Source organism: Crassostrea angulata, chromosome 9, assembly GCF_025612915.1.
Source record: "Crassostrea angulata isolate pt1a10 chromosome 9, ASM2561291v2, whole genome shotgun sequence".
In the NCBI taxonomy this organism is placed as follows: domain Eukaryota; kingdom Metazoa; phylum Mollusca; class Bivalvia; order Ostreida; family Ostreidae; genus Magallana; species Magallana angulata.
The window spans coordinates 27,148,559-27,166,715 of NC_069119.1; the positions used below are offsets into that span (position 1 = coordinate 27,148,559).

At 34.9% G+C, this 18,157-nt stretch overlaps 1 protein-coding gene across 1 annotated transcript; it reads right to left on the bottom strand.

The window, feature by feature from the left end:
• Window positions 1-3,241: 3,241 nt before the first annotated feature.
• LOC128162242 (probable transcriptional regulatory protein PERMA_0079) lies at window positions 3,242-18,133 on the bottom strand. Its single transcript, XM_052825410.1, has 5 exons — window positions 18,074-18,133; window positions 16,921-17,268; window positions 7,350-7,423; window positions 5,201-5,326; window positions 3,242-3,280 (listed from the first exon to the last, which is right to left on the bottom strand). Exons 2-5 carry the CDS (start codon window positions 17,243-17,245, stop codon window positions 3,242-3,244), a joined length of 564 nt encoding a protein of 187 aa, XP_052681370.1. The 5' UTR covers window positions 17,246-17,268; window positions 18,074-18,133.
• Window positions 18,134-18,157: the final 24 nt, after the last annotated feature.

The following is an 18,157-nucleotide window of genomic DNA, read 5'->3' on the forward strand; positions in this document are numbered from 1 at the left end:
AGCATGTACTTTTCGTTTTTACATACCGCCATTAGTGTTATGGAATTTCAGTATATCACGCCCGATGCAAATCATAACTTTTATTGGGATTTCTGTATTAAATTGTATTGTTGTATGAATTACTTGTCATGTGTTGTGTAAATCACCTAATTTAATTGTTGAATTATATTTTATACATTAGTCTATGTTATTGCCAGTGACTGCCAGTGATCCCTAGGGAAGCGCGTCGGTCACCGGGGGAACTCCGTATGTATATAAAAAGGGGAGACCACTCTATCCGGTGGACTTGGGGTTTAGCAATTGAGGTTAAAGGGTGTTTTTTAACTACTTCGATTATTTTAGGTAGAATAAGGGGTTTTGAATAATTTATTTTTTTAATACATCGTTGTATTACTGGTTAATCTCGTTTACACGATATTAATTTATATTTAGGGAGTTTGTATCGGATTAATTTCGATACAGATGACATAGTTCATTTTATTTACGGTTAGACGAAGGTTTAATCTCTGAAGTCTTACCGATTAAATAATTAGTAATCGTTAATAGTTCTTTGGAATTTTATTATTCTAAATTATCGATATTTAATATTGTTACAGTAGGAATAATTTATACATATATTCATATTTATTGTTGAAAATAATTGGCAAAGTTTTGCGTTAACAGTTAAGTCAGATATAGTCTGGTAATTCTAGATTATTTCTCGATTTTGGTAATATTTATTTGTACACTAATTGGGTCATTCTCGTTTAGTGTACCCCCTCCCTTTATTGAATTAACGTACACACGAAGGTTGTGCTGTAGTATCACTGTTCGATTTGGGTAATTCCCGATTGTCAGTGAATTAATTGTAGGTGTACTTGTTATTGTTGATTAGTTATACGTCTTGTAATTTCTTTGTTGAATAAAATGTAAACTTTAAATAAGTCTTATACTTAATTACCCTCGATAATAATTTAAATACGAGTTTAAACAGAGGTAATTCTTGTGTTTTAACGAAAGGGGCAATATTTGCGAGAAATTCGTAATTTGGTAGAATTAAATTCACGGGTTATTCCTGTGCAGGATTGCGTATATATACTTGTGCAATATCAAGCACTCAGGTCCGTTACAAATGGAACCATATGGAACCATGCATTTAAAGAGCACTTACAGAAATTACCGGAATGTGACGGTTCACTGGACTGGAACCAGAATGGGGAGGAAAAGAGAGGCCTGGCATGGATCCTTTCCATTCGATGTGAGAAGTGCCATTACACAAGTCACAGTGAAAAGCTGTACGAGGAAGTCAGTCGATCAGGAAGGGGACGGAGAGCCACACAGCTTAATGTTGCCATGGCTGTCATCCACATGGGTACCAGCCTTACAACAGAGGGTATGCGTGGTATGCTTCTTGGCGCAAACATCAAACCAGCATCATGCAGCCACCAACATTCATCAGACCTGCAACAAAGTACACAAAATCATCACTGATGTGAACAAAAACAGCATGAAGAAAATAAGGCAGGGCATTCAAGAGCTTAACGAGAAATGTGGACTTGCCAATACACCTATAAGGGCGGAAAGAGATGTCCGGTATAACAATGCCACCTTCAGTGCGATCGGGAAAACACCATTTCAAGCTGCCACACAAGTGACATATACCTTAAGTGAAAATATTACTAAGAAGAAGAATGTTATGGCAGTGTTTTGTGGCAATAAACTGTGCAAGAAAGGCACCCATCTTAGAGCCAAGGGAAAGGAAGTTACCTGCCCAGGACATGAAGACTGCACTGCAACCATTCCTCCAGAGACCACCATTGGAGACGAAAAGAGATCGGCTGCGGAATGTATCAGTGAGCTGCAAAGCGATGACCGTCCACTCGTCATTTCCCATTTCACCAGTGATGGAGATAGTGCCGCTGCTTTCGGTGCATCTGAAAAGAAAGGGCATATGATTGAAAACCTCAAAGACCCGGTCACTTCTTTGACTCTCAAAGAAAACAGACTGCTAAGGCTCTTTTCAGCAGCCACATGTTTCCTGGAAGAATAAAAGCTATGAGAGAATCCATGCAGAGAAGATTTGCCCTGGACCTGAAGCTTAGATGCAGGACCGAGTACGAAAACTGCTTCAAACACTTCTCCAATGACTTACCTTTGATGAAATGAGCCATGTCAACTCTGTCCTTTCCATCATCAGCTGCTACCAAGGACAGGGCGGAAAGTCCTGCCAACTTCATTCCTTCTCCTGTCGCAGACTGAAAAACAACAAGTGGAACTCTTCAGTGTTGCCTCGTGATTTTGAATTAAGCATGACAGAAGAAGACATCTGGTTGTTAAAAGACTGTATAAATCTGACTTTGGGACCTAATAATCTTGATAGAATTAAATATCACACCTGTACACAAAAATCTGAATCTGTGAATAGGGCATATTTAAAATCAAATCCAAAATGTATTACAAGTAGTAGAGATTTTGAAAGTAGACTCCATTAAGTTGTGCACTCACTCAATCGGGGTCATGGAAATTCGATCAACATTGGAACTTTGTGAATCTGCAGGGGCACCTGTTGTAAAAGGAAGTAGAGTGGTCCATCATCTAAAACAACAGCAAAATAGGCAAAATTACTTTAAAATGAAACAAAAACTATTAAAATATAAATTCCAGAGAAAATTTTACAGAATGATCTAAAAGATATCAGCTCTTCGATAAAAAGTCTAAAGACACTTAAAGTAAGTCACTAACAGATTCAAAGTTAAACAGGAAGTAGCTAAGTGTGAAAGGGGGGGGGGTGTAGTTAGCATGTATGAAATGTTCGTTATATTATACCTGTCATGTGAATTTAACATATTTTGTCATATTACATTTAATGATTGCTATGTTTTAATAATGTGCACTGTATTGTTTAACAAAATATTTGATTCTGGTGTTATACCCACACAGTGGGTTAGTGGTAACATTATACCTGTTTATAAGAATAAAGGGGAAAGTACAGAACCCCAAAATTATAGACCAATTATGAATGTATGGTAACGTGTGAATGATGACGGTGTGTAACATGTGACATGTCCTTTAATGAGGTGCTCTGCTCATGTAAATATGTTATTTTTCTCATTGTTTATCTTATTGAAATATTTGCAAACAATTATCTTGATTTTCTTACCTGTCTGATGTACACAACAAAGAGGACTGAGACGATTGGTAGAAATACGGGTATACAGGCGTCAAATTCCACCGTTGGTGACAAGACAGCATCCCGCATTGTTTATGCGCCATTGTTGATCTTTAACAAGGGAGACAACTCCTGAAATTAGAAAAAATGCAGTTTAAATGTTTCTCTTAAGGTCTCACACAATGAATTAATTTCACTATATGTTAATATAAAGCTTTAATTCAGTTTTAAATTAATTAACTAGTATACTCTCAGCATTTAATTCATGAAAGAGAAATTATACTTAAATGCTTCAAGAAAAATTTTAGATCAGAAAAATAATGCCTTATGCAGCTTCTAAGAGAGATGATTGAGAGTAAACATACCTACCCCCAAGTACACGGGGGTTCCACATGTTGACAAACAGGCTCAGCACCATCCAGGAAGTTGCATCATGCGCATCTAAAAAAAATGGTTCCATTGAAATTTGTGTGACAATTCCACTAAAGTAATAATTCTCCTAGCCACCTAGTCCAAAATCAATACTATAGGCCTAAAATAAGGTGCCAAAAAAGGAAGAAAGAAAGGAAATTCTCTATATATATGGAACTTCAGTTTGATCACAGGGGCTCGTCACGAAGTTTTTTCAACCTTTTATATATACCACCTCTATACTATAAAATACATTTGTATTTTATAGTATAGAGGTGGTATATATAAAAGGTTGAAAAAACTTCGTGACGAGCCCCTGTGGTTTGATTGGCTATTTCCTTGACCTTTAAGACTATATAAATCTCCTTTTTATAAAGAGCTCTATATAAAGAAATAGGCGAAACATTGAAATTTTAAAGTGAAAATAAATGAAATTTTCTTTACTAAATAATAGTTAATTGCTACTAAACAAATCATTTTTTAAAAATAAAATGTAGATGTGATGGTTAATTTGTTGACTACATGCCCCCTTTGAAGTAAATCTGCATTTATAATAAATAATGCAAGTTGTATAAGATGTGTACTTTAAGTTTTTTAACCCCTCCCCCCCCCCCCCCAAAAAAAAAATCAAAGTACTGAGGTACTGAAAGCCGGTCTCTTTTTGTGTGTCTTGATATATATTGTGTAGTAAAGACTGAAAATCTCTCTCTCTCTCTCTCTCTCCTTCTCTCATGCTTTTAATGTCGGAAAAGCGTCGGAGAGCGACCAAATTTTGTAAGCAACTATAAACAAAATATGTCTGTCTAGTAGAAAAAAGTTTAACAGTTGCTGCCTTGAATTTTGCAACAAGCGTTATATACATTTCTTCAACGCGCAGCAAAGTAGTACGTGAAAATTCATGCGCATCGTATGTGTCCAAAATGCATAGTCTTGTTTTTAAAACATGTTATTAATAAGAAAACTAAAAAAGATAAACAATTCTCTTGAAATTAAATAAAGAAACAAAATGCTAACACTTTTGACAAACCGTGGCTCTTTGTGTAACTATTTGGTGTAGCGGAAGCTTTTAGTTTGACGCTGTTTGGTTTTTTGTTTACTTTTGAAGTTGTGCTATTTATAGTAACATTGGCGATTTGCCTGCCTACAGCCAGAACTCTGCTTTCAGCAGAGCCCAGCTAAAAATGGAAAAAAGAGATTTATAATCTTAAATAGTAGAGAGAACTGATTATTCATTTCCCCATTTTTCCCTTAAATGTCAATATCTTACTTTATATATCTATATTACAAAATCATTGATATTCATTGAAGCTCAGTTGATTTATTCCTATCTAATTTTTCTATTAAAAAAATACCCCTCTGAAAGTAGGAGTGGGGAGCCGGTTTAGGGTAGGCCAGACAAACAAAATTAATGTATTGGTTCTCGAACAAAATGTTCAAAATCTAATGAAGTAGGCAGGTTTATTTTTTTGTCGCAAGAATTGCAAAGGGAAATAAATTAATATTTAAGCCTAAAATTGAGTTTTCTTTTCTTTCCAATTATCAGTAAAATTAATCATTGCAACAGCATTTGGCCTGAAGCAGCGGTGCCTGAGAAACAAAACATTTATTTTTGACCTTAGTTAATAAGAACCCAGGACTAACCTTGATCACTTCTTGACCGTCTTCGTTTGTTTCCTTGGTTGCGTCCTCAACCTCACACTCGATGGCAATCTCCTCAGGGTCAAGGTTGGGGCGTTCAGGGTCAGGGGTCACGTACAAAATTCCCTGCTGTTTCAATAAGTGCAAACTTGAAGGGGAGTTGCTGACTTTCACTCTGTATTAAAATCATCGCATGAAATTAGAGCTGATTGAATAATGGTCATGAGGATTACACTGATCTCACAGTGGTAAATATGGACATGAGATGATTATTAAAATACACTTTCACCTCTGTCCTAGCACTAACTTGGTTCGTTGCGTCTACCATAACCAAGAAAATGGAGTTGGCTGGTCCACAAACTTCTATCATGATATCTTTGTATTCTTTATTTTACTTTCAAATAAAATAAAGTTCAAAAGTAGCCAACATGTTCTATTCAAATTATAATCTTTACTTTGATAATTTTGAGAAGGGGGGACTTGTTCATATCCAGTCTAATCAAAATTGGATCTTGATCCACTGCAAATAGATCGGTACATAAACATGACAAAGTAGTTGTTTAGCGATCCATTAAAAACACGGATCAAAGGTCTAATTTTAATCAGATTGGTCCATCTCCTATCAATCATACACATGTACTGAATATGTATATATAATTATATAATACATGAATATATTTTATGTCATGAAGGGTGTATAATTGTAAAATACCTATTTATTTTGTAGATCATGAAAATTAAACAACCTTCAATTAATATAATGGTATAAATTATTTACCAGTAATAATATATATGTACATGATCTTTGAATTTGTATATCAATTTGAATGTAACAAAATCCAGCAATTCTCAATCAAAGTTCTTCCTACCATTCTTTCAAGTAGTTTTTTTAAGGTTTCAACACCCCCCAAACAGAAAAAATAGCCTACGGGATCATATCAATGGCTTGTGTGTAAATCATGGTTTTGAGATGATTTCGGTATAGGAAAATTTCACATGCAAATGAGTTAATGGATCATGATTCTCGGGTGATCTGTTAAACTAAACAAATTGCAAGAAAACCATGGTCCAGGTATGATCTATTGTAACTAACAACTCATATCAAAACCATGGTTCTGGTATGATCTGTTGTGACTAACAACTCGTATCAAAACCATGGTCCTGGTATGATCTGTTGTAACTAACAACTCGTATCAAAACCATGGTCCTGGTATGATCTGTTGTAACTAACAACTCATATCAAAACCATGATCCTTATATGACCTGTTAAAGGACAATTATACAATAATTTCTTAAAGAAAAAAATGACCACTTAATTAATATTTTGCAACAGACAATTATATACTTTTAATTTTTGAAATACATTGACAATTACCAAATATGAAAAATAGTATACATAAATGTCTCATGTACTGTATCGTTAAGCCAATATAATCTGAATTAGAACGCAGGATCAAAGTCTTCGATAATTTAGATGATGATTATACTGTTATTTCAAACTCTTCTAGCAATTATTACATGAATTGTTCAAATTAAAATATCATGTATGCATTTCAAAACCTAGCTGCAGGTCTGTAGCTCCCGGTCTGAACTAATGATACATGTACATCCATGCATTAGTTGCTTGCTTCACTTAATAAATCACTTGATAGTGTATTGTAAATTAGTCTTTATAAAATATTATTTACCTCAAGTGAATAAGAATATATTCCCCCAAAATACTTCCATAAATTCACTTTATAAATAAGCCAAGATAGAGCAAGATGCCCAACAATAACAAATTTTCCTAACATGTACATCACATTTAGGCTCCAAGATGAACATTCAAAATTTGCAACTCAACTTCCTGTTATGCAGAAATCTTAATTCTTAGTGGTCAGTTTATCTGGCAATTAACGAATCATTTCAAACGCATGCTCTGTTGCCTTCTAAGATAATAGCACATACCAGAATCACAAGAAAATCATAGCAGACTCAAAACCAAGAAACAAACCACATCAGGATCATACTTCCTTATTTGTCACTTATGATTTGGGTATGATTCATTTAATGGATCATGTCTAAATCATAGAACAAAATCATGAATTTGTGAGTTGGATATGATTTTTAAGTGATTTTGATATGATTTCTTAAGAAAAATTTTTGTTTGGGCCAGGCTGCTCTTCTTTGCACTTTCTATAACCTGGGCCAGCTTGGGGTTAAGTTTGGGATCAGTAGACCCACCCACTGAAATAGAAAGAACACCAAATGTAACTATTTAAACAATAAATAAACAACATCACACTTTTGTTTTGATCTCGGCCCTGGTATCAGCCCGAGCGGTTGGTATCGTCCCAAGCCCGAAGGGTGCGGGCCGATACGATCCGAGGGCTGATACCAGGGACGAGATCAAAACAACAGTGTGATGTTGTTTATATCATATATCTAAAATCAAAGACTTTTATTCAAATTCAAATTCCAAATAAGGAATATGATTTAACGTGAGGAAGCTATAGATTTTCTTCGGTTTACGAATCTCGTTCGTTTTATTCTTTTTTATATGTGTTAAGAACTGTATGAGTTGTCGGACTTTGTTGACAAACTATATGTCCTTTGAAATATATAGTAGAAGAGAGTCTATCGTCTGAAATAAAGCATTATCTATTATCAAGAAAGAAACTTCCATCCTTCGCAACGTCGTAATGATTCAAATTCCTTCACTGGGATTTCGTAAGTTTCCTGTCAGATTCCATTCATAAAAATCCATACTGTTAGACCTAGCAAGTTGTTTGAGAATGTTCATAAGCGCGTCCATTTCTTTAATCACTTAATTTTTACAGTCTAATCTCTGGTTTTCTAAGATTAAGTCTCGTTCCATCCTTCTCTATATCCTCCATAATTTAAATGTTCAGATATTAAATATAGCATGCTATTGTTCTGAATACACAACCGTTGTGTAGGTTACCTCCCCTTGCTTAGATACATATCACTCTTTGGCGCTATTTTTAAATTATTATTTTTCAATTTTCAGCAATAAAAAAAAATATTTAGACGTGTAAGGTGATGCTTTGTATTATTTATTTGTTATTCTATCGTTATTTTACAAACTAGTCTTAATTTAAAGCAAAGATATTTGGGAATTAGCGATTTTAAATTTGAGGGCAATACACCCCCTTGACGACGGGCTGAGACAGAGAAATATCAGCCCCGAGGGCGATACAGCCCTAGCTTCCAGCTGCTGTCTCACCTAGTCCAAAACATGTGTATCAGGGCTGATACACTACTAGGTATATGATATAATGCCTTCTTGATTATTGATTCATGCAAAGATGGTGACATTGCAGAAAAAATACATAACCCACATGAATCACAAATTTTTCTTAGGTTGCTGAATGTTGCTGAAGGTTTCAACCAATCAAAAAACGGGACGCATAGATTTCAATCTTGTCAGTTTCTATAAAGCTTACATGAATCATACATGTACTTGGTAAATGTAAATACATGTATAATACAGTTAACCAACTTTTATTTAAAGCTCACATGGTCCAAAAATTGAAATTTTAAGTTTTTCATTAAAAACAAATACTTCTAGCCAAAGAAGTTATGAAATATTTTTGTATTTATTTTGATTCTTTTCAAGGCCTAAGTCTCAGTTTTGAAAACTAGTTTATCTATTACCTGGTAAAAAAAAATTAATGAATAAACCCATATTAAAATCAAAATGTGCACATCATATGAATACAGTATGTGAATTATTAAGGTTTTCCGCTCTCAGCGGAAAACCTTACTATTATTCTGAAAAATTTTCAAATTTCTTATTATTTTTTTTTTCTTCTAGACGCCAACTTTGATCCTTAATATCTCGCTCGTTTGTTCACCGATTGTTTTGAAATTTTCAGGACTGATAACATGCCGCGTAATGTTGTCGTTGCATATTTTAGTTGAGGAAAATCCATATCCGGTTTTGAGTTATTCCCCTTTTAGTAAAATTTAACGACTTCTTTTGTCCAGGGGGGTTTAGCTATAACGATGACTGGCAGAGTCTCAAAGATGGGCTGGTTTGGAAGCTAATACATTGAATTTGTGCGAGATATATTTCATTTATTATTTAAATGCAAATAAAAGGGGTGGTATAGATGTTGAAACAAAGGTAAGAAAAAAAAATGAAAAAAATTCGCGTATTTTCCGTGTTAGTTTTTTACCTGATAAAAATTTGTTATAACATGTATTTTAAAAGTTCTTGGTCTTACCCAGACCTTTCATTCGGTATACCGAAAAAGGGGCTGGCCCCTATAATTAGGGAGTTAGAGGCGTCCATAGTTTCTTGTCAATAACTTAAAAAGGAATAAAAATTTCTAATGCATTATTGAACCAAAGTTGTAAAGAAATTAATTTTGAATCCTTCCATAGTATTCAATTTAATGTTTTCGTAATTTATAGTCAGTATTTGCAGAAACAATTGTTGTCAGTTCGGTCCATTTTTGTGGGGGTGCGCACGTTTCTGAGATTAAGAAAGGACTTCTTGTAATGCACTAACTGATACATATAGCGCGCAAAAATAATTCCACATAAAATTCCCAAATGTTTATATTCATATGTACATTTTCATTTCATAAAGATGAACCTCTCTGACCTTATTTTTGTTGTTTGTTTCATAACTGTGTCCCTGTCTATATTTAGATGCATTACGAGACTCAGGTAACCGATCGATAGGAGAGTCGCTAGTATGGAGGGTAATCGTGTTCAAAAATCCAGACATGTAAACTTGTAAATCCGAGTATGCAATCGTGTTGATGTGTGAGCCTGGGTATGCATATGTGTAATTCTGACCGTGTAACCTAAAAAACTCGGACATTATCACGTGTAAGATTTGACTCAGTTCCTTCGCATGATGCACATTTTGCAACTTCATTGTTTACATTAGTTACAATGCAATTAAACCTTCAACTTTGCACACTTTCAATCCGTAGTTTTTGCATTTGTAATTTCAGGCTAGGCAATAGCACATCTGACATGATAGAAATTGACAAATGTAAAGTCTACAAGTTTGTCGAATTTTGACTTGACCATATATGGAAACAGTGACGTCACTGATAGAAAAAGGCTAGCTGCAGGTAAAGGCATGCCGTAATCGCCGGATATAGGGATGGAATAAAAAAAAAAAATTAAAGATAGGCCTATAATCATATTATCTCTGGATAACAACATTTCATAGAAAGTATTATTTTTCGGAAAATTATATTATGAGATTGGTGTACATTTTATCAAGAGAATGTATAAAAGTTTAAGATGCGAGTAAAGAATTCAATCGGCTTCAGATATCCTCTTAGAACTGAAAAAAATACATTTAATGACTTTGTTTGAATACACGTGTATAAAGATATATACGCATTTTTATTCATAGGCGTCGGAACCGGAGGGGGGGGGGGGCCAGGGGGTCAGCTTCCCCCCACACTTTTTTGGCCAAGTTAGACCTTACCATTAGGAACATAGCAACAAGGAGGGTTCAGCCCCCTCCCCCCACTTTTCCCTTGCAAGAAACAAAATTGTTCCTTAAAAGACCTTAAAGAGAATGAAATATTAATAGTGATATTGAAAATATCCCCCACCCCCACCCCCATCTCCACGGATTAGGATTTTCATGATTTTGGGAATTCTTGTCAAGATTTTTTATGATTAGTTTACCCCCCCCCCCCCCCCTTTCAAGTTGCTTCCGACTCCACTGTTATTAGAGTACATTCAACCAGTTGTTAAAGTATAGGCCTCAGCTGAATTAAGAAACTATCTCCAAATGCATCCTTATCGCTACCACAATGTTGTGACAAGACTCCCCCCCCCCCACACCCCCGCGAAAAATTACACGGGGTCGGCCAGCTGAGTTGCAAAGTTATCGATAAGAAAAACAAACTATTTAAAGACATTGGTTTTGAGATTGTGATAAATATGATTAATAAGAAGCGACAACCTCTTGAAAAAGTGAATAAAAATTCCAAAAATAAGATTATCATGCAGGTAAAAAATTTTATTATTTCAAGCAGTTATTACGGGATATGAGTATGACGTCCTGAATGTCGGTTCAATACAGATTCACTTTGTGAAGTTGGTTGATAAAAATTTTCTGGAGAACTATTATAATACAGCTTTACAGCCACTTGTGAACTAGCTGCAGGTCTGTAGTTCCCGGTCTGAAAAAAATTCAGATGGACGACCTGGGAGCTACAGTGCCTCCCATAGTAAAACTTCAATTTACGGCGCACAAAAAAATATGCGCTAGTTTTTTGTTATTATCGAAGATTGAGCATGTTATTATTTATCTTTCACTTACACATCAAAAAAGCGTTTAAATACATGTAAAGTAACATAAATTTTTCCGCGAAAAATTACCAAATTTGAAAGGTCGTTTATTCTAACAATTCAGAAAAATAACAAGAGTAACGCTGTTAATGTGACAGCAAACCGGGGTTTCTTTTGTGTGAACAGTATCCATAATCCGTTTGTCAATCCTGAATTGAAGAGAAATACTACCTATCCAAAGTAATGGGGGACTCTATATGCAATGTTTTTGCCCAAAAACGACTAAGTTCAACAGCTGATATTTTTTCATAAATTATCAGAAATCAAAATCCTAGCAATTTGCATACCTCTGATATATGTACATGTATAATTGATCTGCAAAAGAGCAACTTCCTATCTTGAAAACTTTTCGAGGAGTTATCGGTACAATAAGGGTACCTTTTTGACAGCCACTCGCCCGCCCGCCATTTTTACCATTTAAATAATCGGAAACCCAGTTAAAAATTCTCTCTCAAAATTCTTAGAATTCAGAATCAATTGAGTTACATGGCACCTCACGGCGGTCTTCGAACCCCATGCCGCTCAAAATATATTTTACCCCCTTAGGAAATTTCTTGATCCGTCTCATTTCTAGAAAAGAGTACACATTAACTTATAGTCCAGTTTAAATTACATGTCAGATTTTTTTTTTAGAGAAATAAGATATTAGGCATTTCCTTTTATAATACCATGAGAATTATATTACGGTAATTAGCGCATTCGTCACATCGGCAACGATTTTTTTCCCTCATGAACCTCTTCCTGTTTGGTCCAGTTTCAATCATACCTCAATTTTTTTTTCTAAAAATAATACCGGTGTTTTCGATAGAAAAGGTGTCGTTCATTAAAAGCTTTTTGCAACAGTTTAGCTGAATATTATGTTTATTTTTCGTCCATTCCGGCGGTTACGGCATGCCTTTTCCCGCAGCAAGGCAGTTGCCATATAAGGTCATGTCAAAATTCGACAAACTTGTAGACTTTACATTTGTCAATTTGTATCATGTCAGATGTGCTATTGCCGAGCCTGAAGTTACAAATGCAGAAACTACGGATTGAAAGTGTGCAGAGTTGAACGTTTAATCAACTATAATGTAAACAATAAAGTTGCAAAATGTGCATCATGCGAAGGAACAGAGTCAAATCTTACACGTGTTTATGTCAGAGTTTTTTAGGTTACACGATCAGAATTACACATATTCATACCCAGGCTCACACACCAACACGATTGCATATTCGGATTTACAAGTTTACATGTCTGGATTTTTGAACACGATTACCCTCCATACGCTAGCTGTATTCATGGCCGTCGCCTAGACGACAGTGCATGTGCTTGTAGAGCTGAACGTTCACGTTTAACGCCCCACTGTGTTACTTTGAATTGTTTCAGTACTGGGAGATGTGTTAATAAAATGGTTCCAATACATGGTAATTAAACTCAAATTTTCTACAATACGTATACACGGCCGTCTTATAAAGCACAATGTGTATTACTGACATGACAAATGTACGCGAACGCGGGATTGCTCCCGATAGAACATTTATTTTAAAGCCAAAAAAAAAATACTGATTTGCGATGGACATAATATAATTATCATCGTGGAGATGATTTTAAAAAGTGAATGTAATATTCGTATACGATAATATTTGAATCCTAAGCCGCTAGTTTTAAGTTACGATTATTAGGGATATTAATTATGACTTGCCCCGCGTTTCACGTTTTTTACTTGCAAAACATCTACAAACGAAAATACCAAACAACCTTCAGCAGCAACTTATAAATTATTTATTCCATACACAATTCTAAAGAGGTAATTAAATAAATTGTATAAATACTTTATACTTGTACTCGCTATCTTCCATGGAAAAAAGTGGCATGGACAAAATGTTGATCAATGTTCATCAAATACGCTGTAGCCTTAGCAATCGAAAATAATTAACAAACTGTATATTGATAGATTGACATATCAACAAACATTCAGACCCACAATGTGTTTTTTTTACAAGTTCTATAAAATGTAGACCTAATGACTGAATTATTAACCGTTTTCCGTCTGCGTTATTTTGAATCACGTGTGTACGTTATGTGTAGCCATATAGACGAACACTTTAAGTGTTTAATCTTTAAAAGAAATTGTGTACATGCAGAGCAATGCAATGCTAGGACAATTAAATTTCAACAATGTATATGGTGAGGCCGGTCGGACTGATACTGGTTCTGCTTGTTCTACAAATAGCGAATGTAAGACGAAGTATTGGGGGTGTTATATTTTAAACAAATATAAGTATTGCTTTCTTAAAAGCTTGCATTACTCAACTTAGTATTTTATTGGAAGCATTCTTAGTTACCTTAGCTGCATATATGTACCAATGACAATGAACTTTATTCTCAATAAACTGTGTTTACAGTGTAGAGAAGATATATACAAAAATTACATGTGAAGAAGGATTAGTACATGTACACGCTCGGTCTGTATCCCGGAAAAATTGACTACCATCCGAAATTTGTCATACAATGTCTACACACTTGCAGCTAACATTACCTTTAAAGATACATTTTAGAATTTGCCGCTGTTTATAAATTCATTAAAAAGACGCACAGAACGAAGTGGTAATATGTCGTTTGATATGGGATTTATGACGTCTATTTATATTTTTTTCTTTAAAATTATTTCAAGCTTGTGGGTGGAATGAAATCAGTTTCACATGTTATATGACATAAAGATGTCCTCTCCCCACTTTTTCTCGCAGCAACTATTTTTTTTAAATTTACATACAAAAATTGAATTATCATGGAGTTGCCCCCCCCCCCCCTCCCCCCCCCCCCCCCCTCATTTTGGTAGCATGTAAAAAAAAATGGTATGAAAATCATGAAATTATGGGTGAAATTTTGACAATTTCGAAAAATTCAAAATTCTTCTTTTTTTCTGTTCATGCTTGTCAAGATTTGTTGGATGGGTTTGCCCCCCCCCCCCCCCACACACACTTTCAAAAACGATGCTACGTGTCCGGAAATTACTCATTTCTTTATTCCCTTCTTTAATAAACAAAACAAACCAACAAACATAACCGATCCAGATAAATATAATTACATGTATCAAAAATAAACTTCAAAAACAAACTACACATTCATCCATCACCCACAATATTGCCTTTTCGATATTTTTCATCGTTGTAGACCCGTGTAGCAATCTGTTAAGTAGGTGCTTGCACGACAAAGAACCCCTTGCTGATCTACATTTTCATGAACGCATACAAAGAAAAAATATATTTTGATTTATTTTTGAATTTCTTTTGATGTAAAAAAAAAAGAGAGAAGAAATTGGTTCTCAGTCTCTCTTTATGCCTCTTTGTTAGCGGTTAATCCAAGTTCATTTTGAATATCCTTTTGTAATTTAAAAAATGCGATGTAATTTTTTTTTCATGCAATATTTCGGAGAAAGCAATGAAGAGTTGTTTCTTGAAATTTTATTAGACCATAAAATTGTAAAATGCTAACATTGAAAATTGTGCCCGATTTGTTTCTTTTTTTTAAGGTAAAACTTTATTGATTTAAAAAATTATTCTTTGAGACAAACAAATTGACATAATCAATGAAAGTTTGACAATCTCTAACTGCAGGTCTGTAGCTTTTAGTCTGAAAAAAAATCGGATGGACGACCTAGGACACAGATCGTCCATCCGAATTTCTTGAAAATTGCCATTTTTTTCGTACGCGGACGCAATACTCACCGAGACTAAATGGTTCGTATCTTAAGTTTTAAGTTTTAACTGCTTTGAAAGATAATATTGGTTTTCTAATAATTATGAACATGAATAATTAAATAAAAATGGTTAAAATTACAGTAAAATTACCGGCACCGGTCTTCTCCATGCGCGGATCTAGAAGGGGAAGGGTTCCAGACCCTCCCCCCCCCCCCCCCCCCCCCAGCGAAATTTCTTTCAATTACATGAACATTATTAACTTACCAAATATGCCTCGGACATCCCTTGGCAAACTCAAAAAACCGTCAGACTTTTCAACCCCCACCCCGGAAAAATTTTCTGATCCGCGCATGTTTTCCCTCCTCGAAATACAAAATTATTCTTCAAAACCCCCTCTAAAATTTCCAGGATATCCGCATATATACTAAGAGATTCATTGGCGCTTGCGTTCGATAAAAATGCGTGTAAAACGTTTGCCAATGGTCTTTTTACCTTCGTACCGGGCATAACCATAGTCCCACTCTGTGAATAAAATGCGGAGAATCAAGCTAGAGACAACGTGTTAAGATCTGTATTTGCTTATAAACATGTAGTATCATCGTGCAAAATGCACTGTTCAATTATAATTTTTTTTTTACTTTACTTGTAAAATTCAATATCTGTTTCGTATAATTTTTTCTCACAGTTTATTTCTTACAAAGTTACTTTTTTATTTAGTGATTGACACTTTTCAGACTTTATATGTGATTTCAAAGAGACAGAGTGCCATGTCTCAAGGACTGTTTATCTCTTAAAACAACATTGTGCAATTATCAGATGTTCATTTCTTGGACATCAAAGACTCATTGAGTTTATTTAATTATTTTATATCTGTGAACCTTTCACTCAGCTTACTTATATTATTACATGTCAATTTATACTCATTGTTAAGATTCTTATAAATAGTCATGTACAATTGTCAATGCGCAGTCTGGAATACGGCGGCCAGCCCCGGCCACGTCCGACTCTCCCAGAGTCTTGAGTCCGGAGGCCACTACTGGCCATATCCGACTTGTTTGTAACATGTCTGTCTGTTAAATTGTTATAATGTTGCCATCGTTGAGTCTCGTCCAATTAATGTGGAATCCTGCATCAATTGCCTGTTTATTTCTCTGGAACTGTATACTGGTGGACCTTCGGGAATACGGCAAACCTACCCTTCGTTTTAGCTTACAGCCCACAGCGCGCCACAACCTTATACCTTATACACTTTACGCCAACATTCCCTCACCCGGTTCGTACTGCACACGACCGATGCAGATCAAGACGAATTCTCTAGCACCGTAAAATATACGCAGTCACAGAAATATTATACAATTATTTAATGTTTGAGCAGTCAATAGACCAGAATATTTTTCCCTTGGTGCAGGGAACAGCTCAGTATGATCTATTGCCCGAGGCCAACGGCAACCATACTATGGTCAGCTATAATTTTTTTGTAATACGTCACAAGTATGACGCAGCTACGACGGAAAACCTAATCGTTGCTTGCAACGAGCTCGTCTCTAGTTATTATTATTTTTTTGGCTGTAAATGTGTTGATTGATTTTTTTATAAGTGTCGAACATCTATCTCAGCAGAGATTTTTTTTAAAATATAAATTAAAAGTTTAATTACTAGTATGTGAAGTTTCAATATACGATACAATCCAGGAAGCTCTCTCTACTTACTTTTTACAGCTGACTGTGCTAGCTTGACATACTGTCCCATCAACGCTGACTTTTTACTGTCCTGCGCCTTTTTCCGATGTTTGATGTTAGAGAATTTACTGTGCCCTGCCATATGTCTGTTAGTTTGCCAGTAAACAACAGGCAACATCTGGAACAGAGTCCTCTCGGCTACAATATCTGACTTTGTGCTCAATCTAGCTGCAACTAGTGACTTTTCATTCACACGATTTTGAAAGAGGCATGTGTGACACAGGCTGATTCTACGGCAAATCACAGTCTGGGTTTTGTGTAAAACACGAGGTAAGGTTCTCAATGTTAATTCCATTTTCAAAATATCACAGTCACTATCTGCAAAATCAATAGACATGTTGAAAAAATTCTGTAAAAAAAGAAATGAGGTTAATAAATTTAATTAGTAAAGCTTTTGGTAAATAATGGAAAATCTTGAACAACACAGACATATGTCAATAAAAACAATTTTACAAATAATAGCCCAAATGGGATATAAATTTAAAGTGCAAAAATTATTTTTTTTTGGATTAGGTAATTTTTTACATGCAACACCTTTGGGTAGCAAGTTTTCCAGAAAGCATATAGTTTGCAAGATTGACCCTCAAGAAGTTTTGGATATACTGAGGGAACAATCTGTGTAATAGAACGGTTACAGAAAAAGTTGTTAATCATAAGTTGTTCCATTTCATGTACATGTATTCATATGCGGATTTACCATATTTTTAGCTAATTTCAAATTTTTAGCACTTAAAATTCATATCCCATTTAAGATAATATCTCCCAAACGACAATAATATTCCATTTAGGCGACTGGTCCCAACCTGTTTACATAATTCTTCAGATATTGTACTGTTGTACCTCAACTTGACTTGAGAGTGATGAGACAGGGAATATTCAACAAGATAGAAGCGTCTTTCTTTTTCTTTTGTCAGGGAGATGAGTTTGGAAGTAAATCTTTAAAAATAGTACCTTCTAGTCAGCAAATAATTTTTTTACTCCAAAGTAACTTTGTACCGAATATGTTATTTCGAGGAAATTCGGACTAAACACGTTTCGTAATGTTGACGAAGAAAACAATGGTTAGAACTTTATCATTAAAAGTTTAGATTAAGTTTCATTAACTGGTTTGTAAAATGCATACCTGTCAATATTCACTCCTTAGTTATCTACATTTGGGCTCTGTCTAAACGACCCTAACGGCCTTTGTCGGGCAAACAAATTTACT

What these genes read in the sequence shown, in the direction of transcription:
- LOC128162242 (XM_052825410.1), bottom strand. Translation starts at nt 17,245, where the DNA reads ATGGAATTAACATTGAGAACCTTACCTCGTGTTTTACACAAAACCCAG. An exon ending in AGCACAGTCAGCTGTAAAAA is followed by an intron (nt 7,424 to 16,920) that starts GTAAGTAGAGAG and finishes TTTCTATTTCAG; the next exon opens with TGGGTGGGTCTACTGATCCC. An exon ending in GTGCAAAGAAGAGCAGCCTG is followed by an intron (nt 5,327 to 7,349) that starts GCCCAAACAAAA and finishes TTATTGAAACAG; the next exon opens with CAGGGAATTTTGTACGTGAC.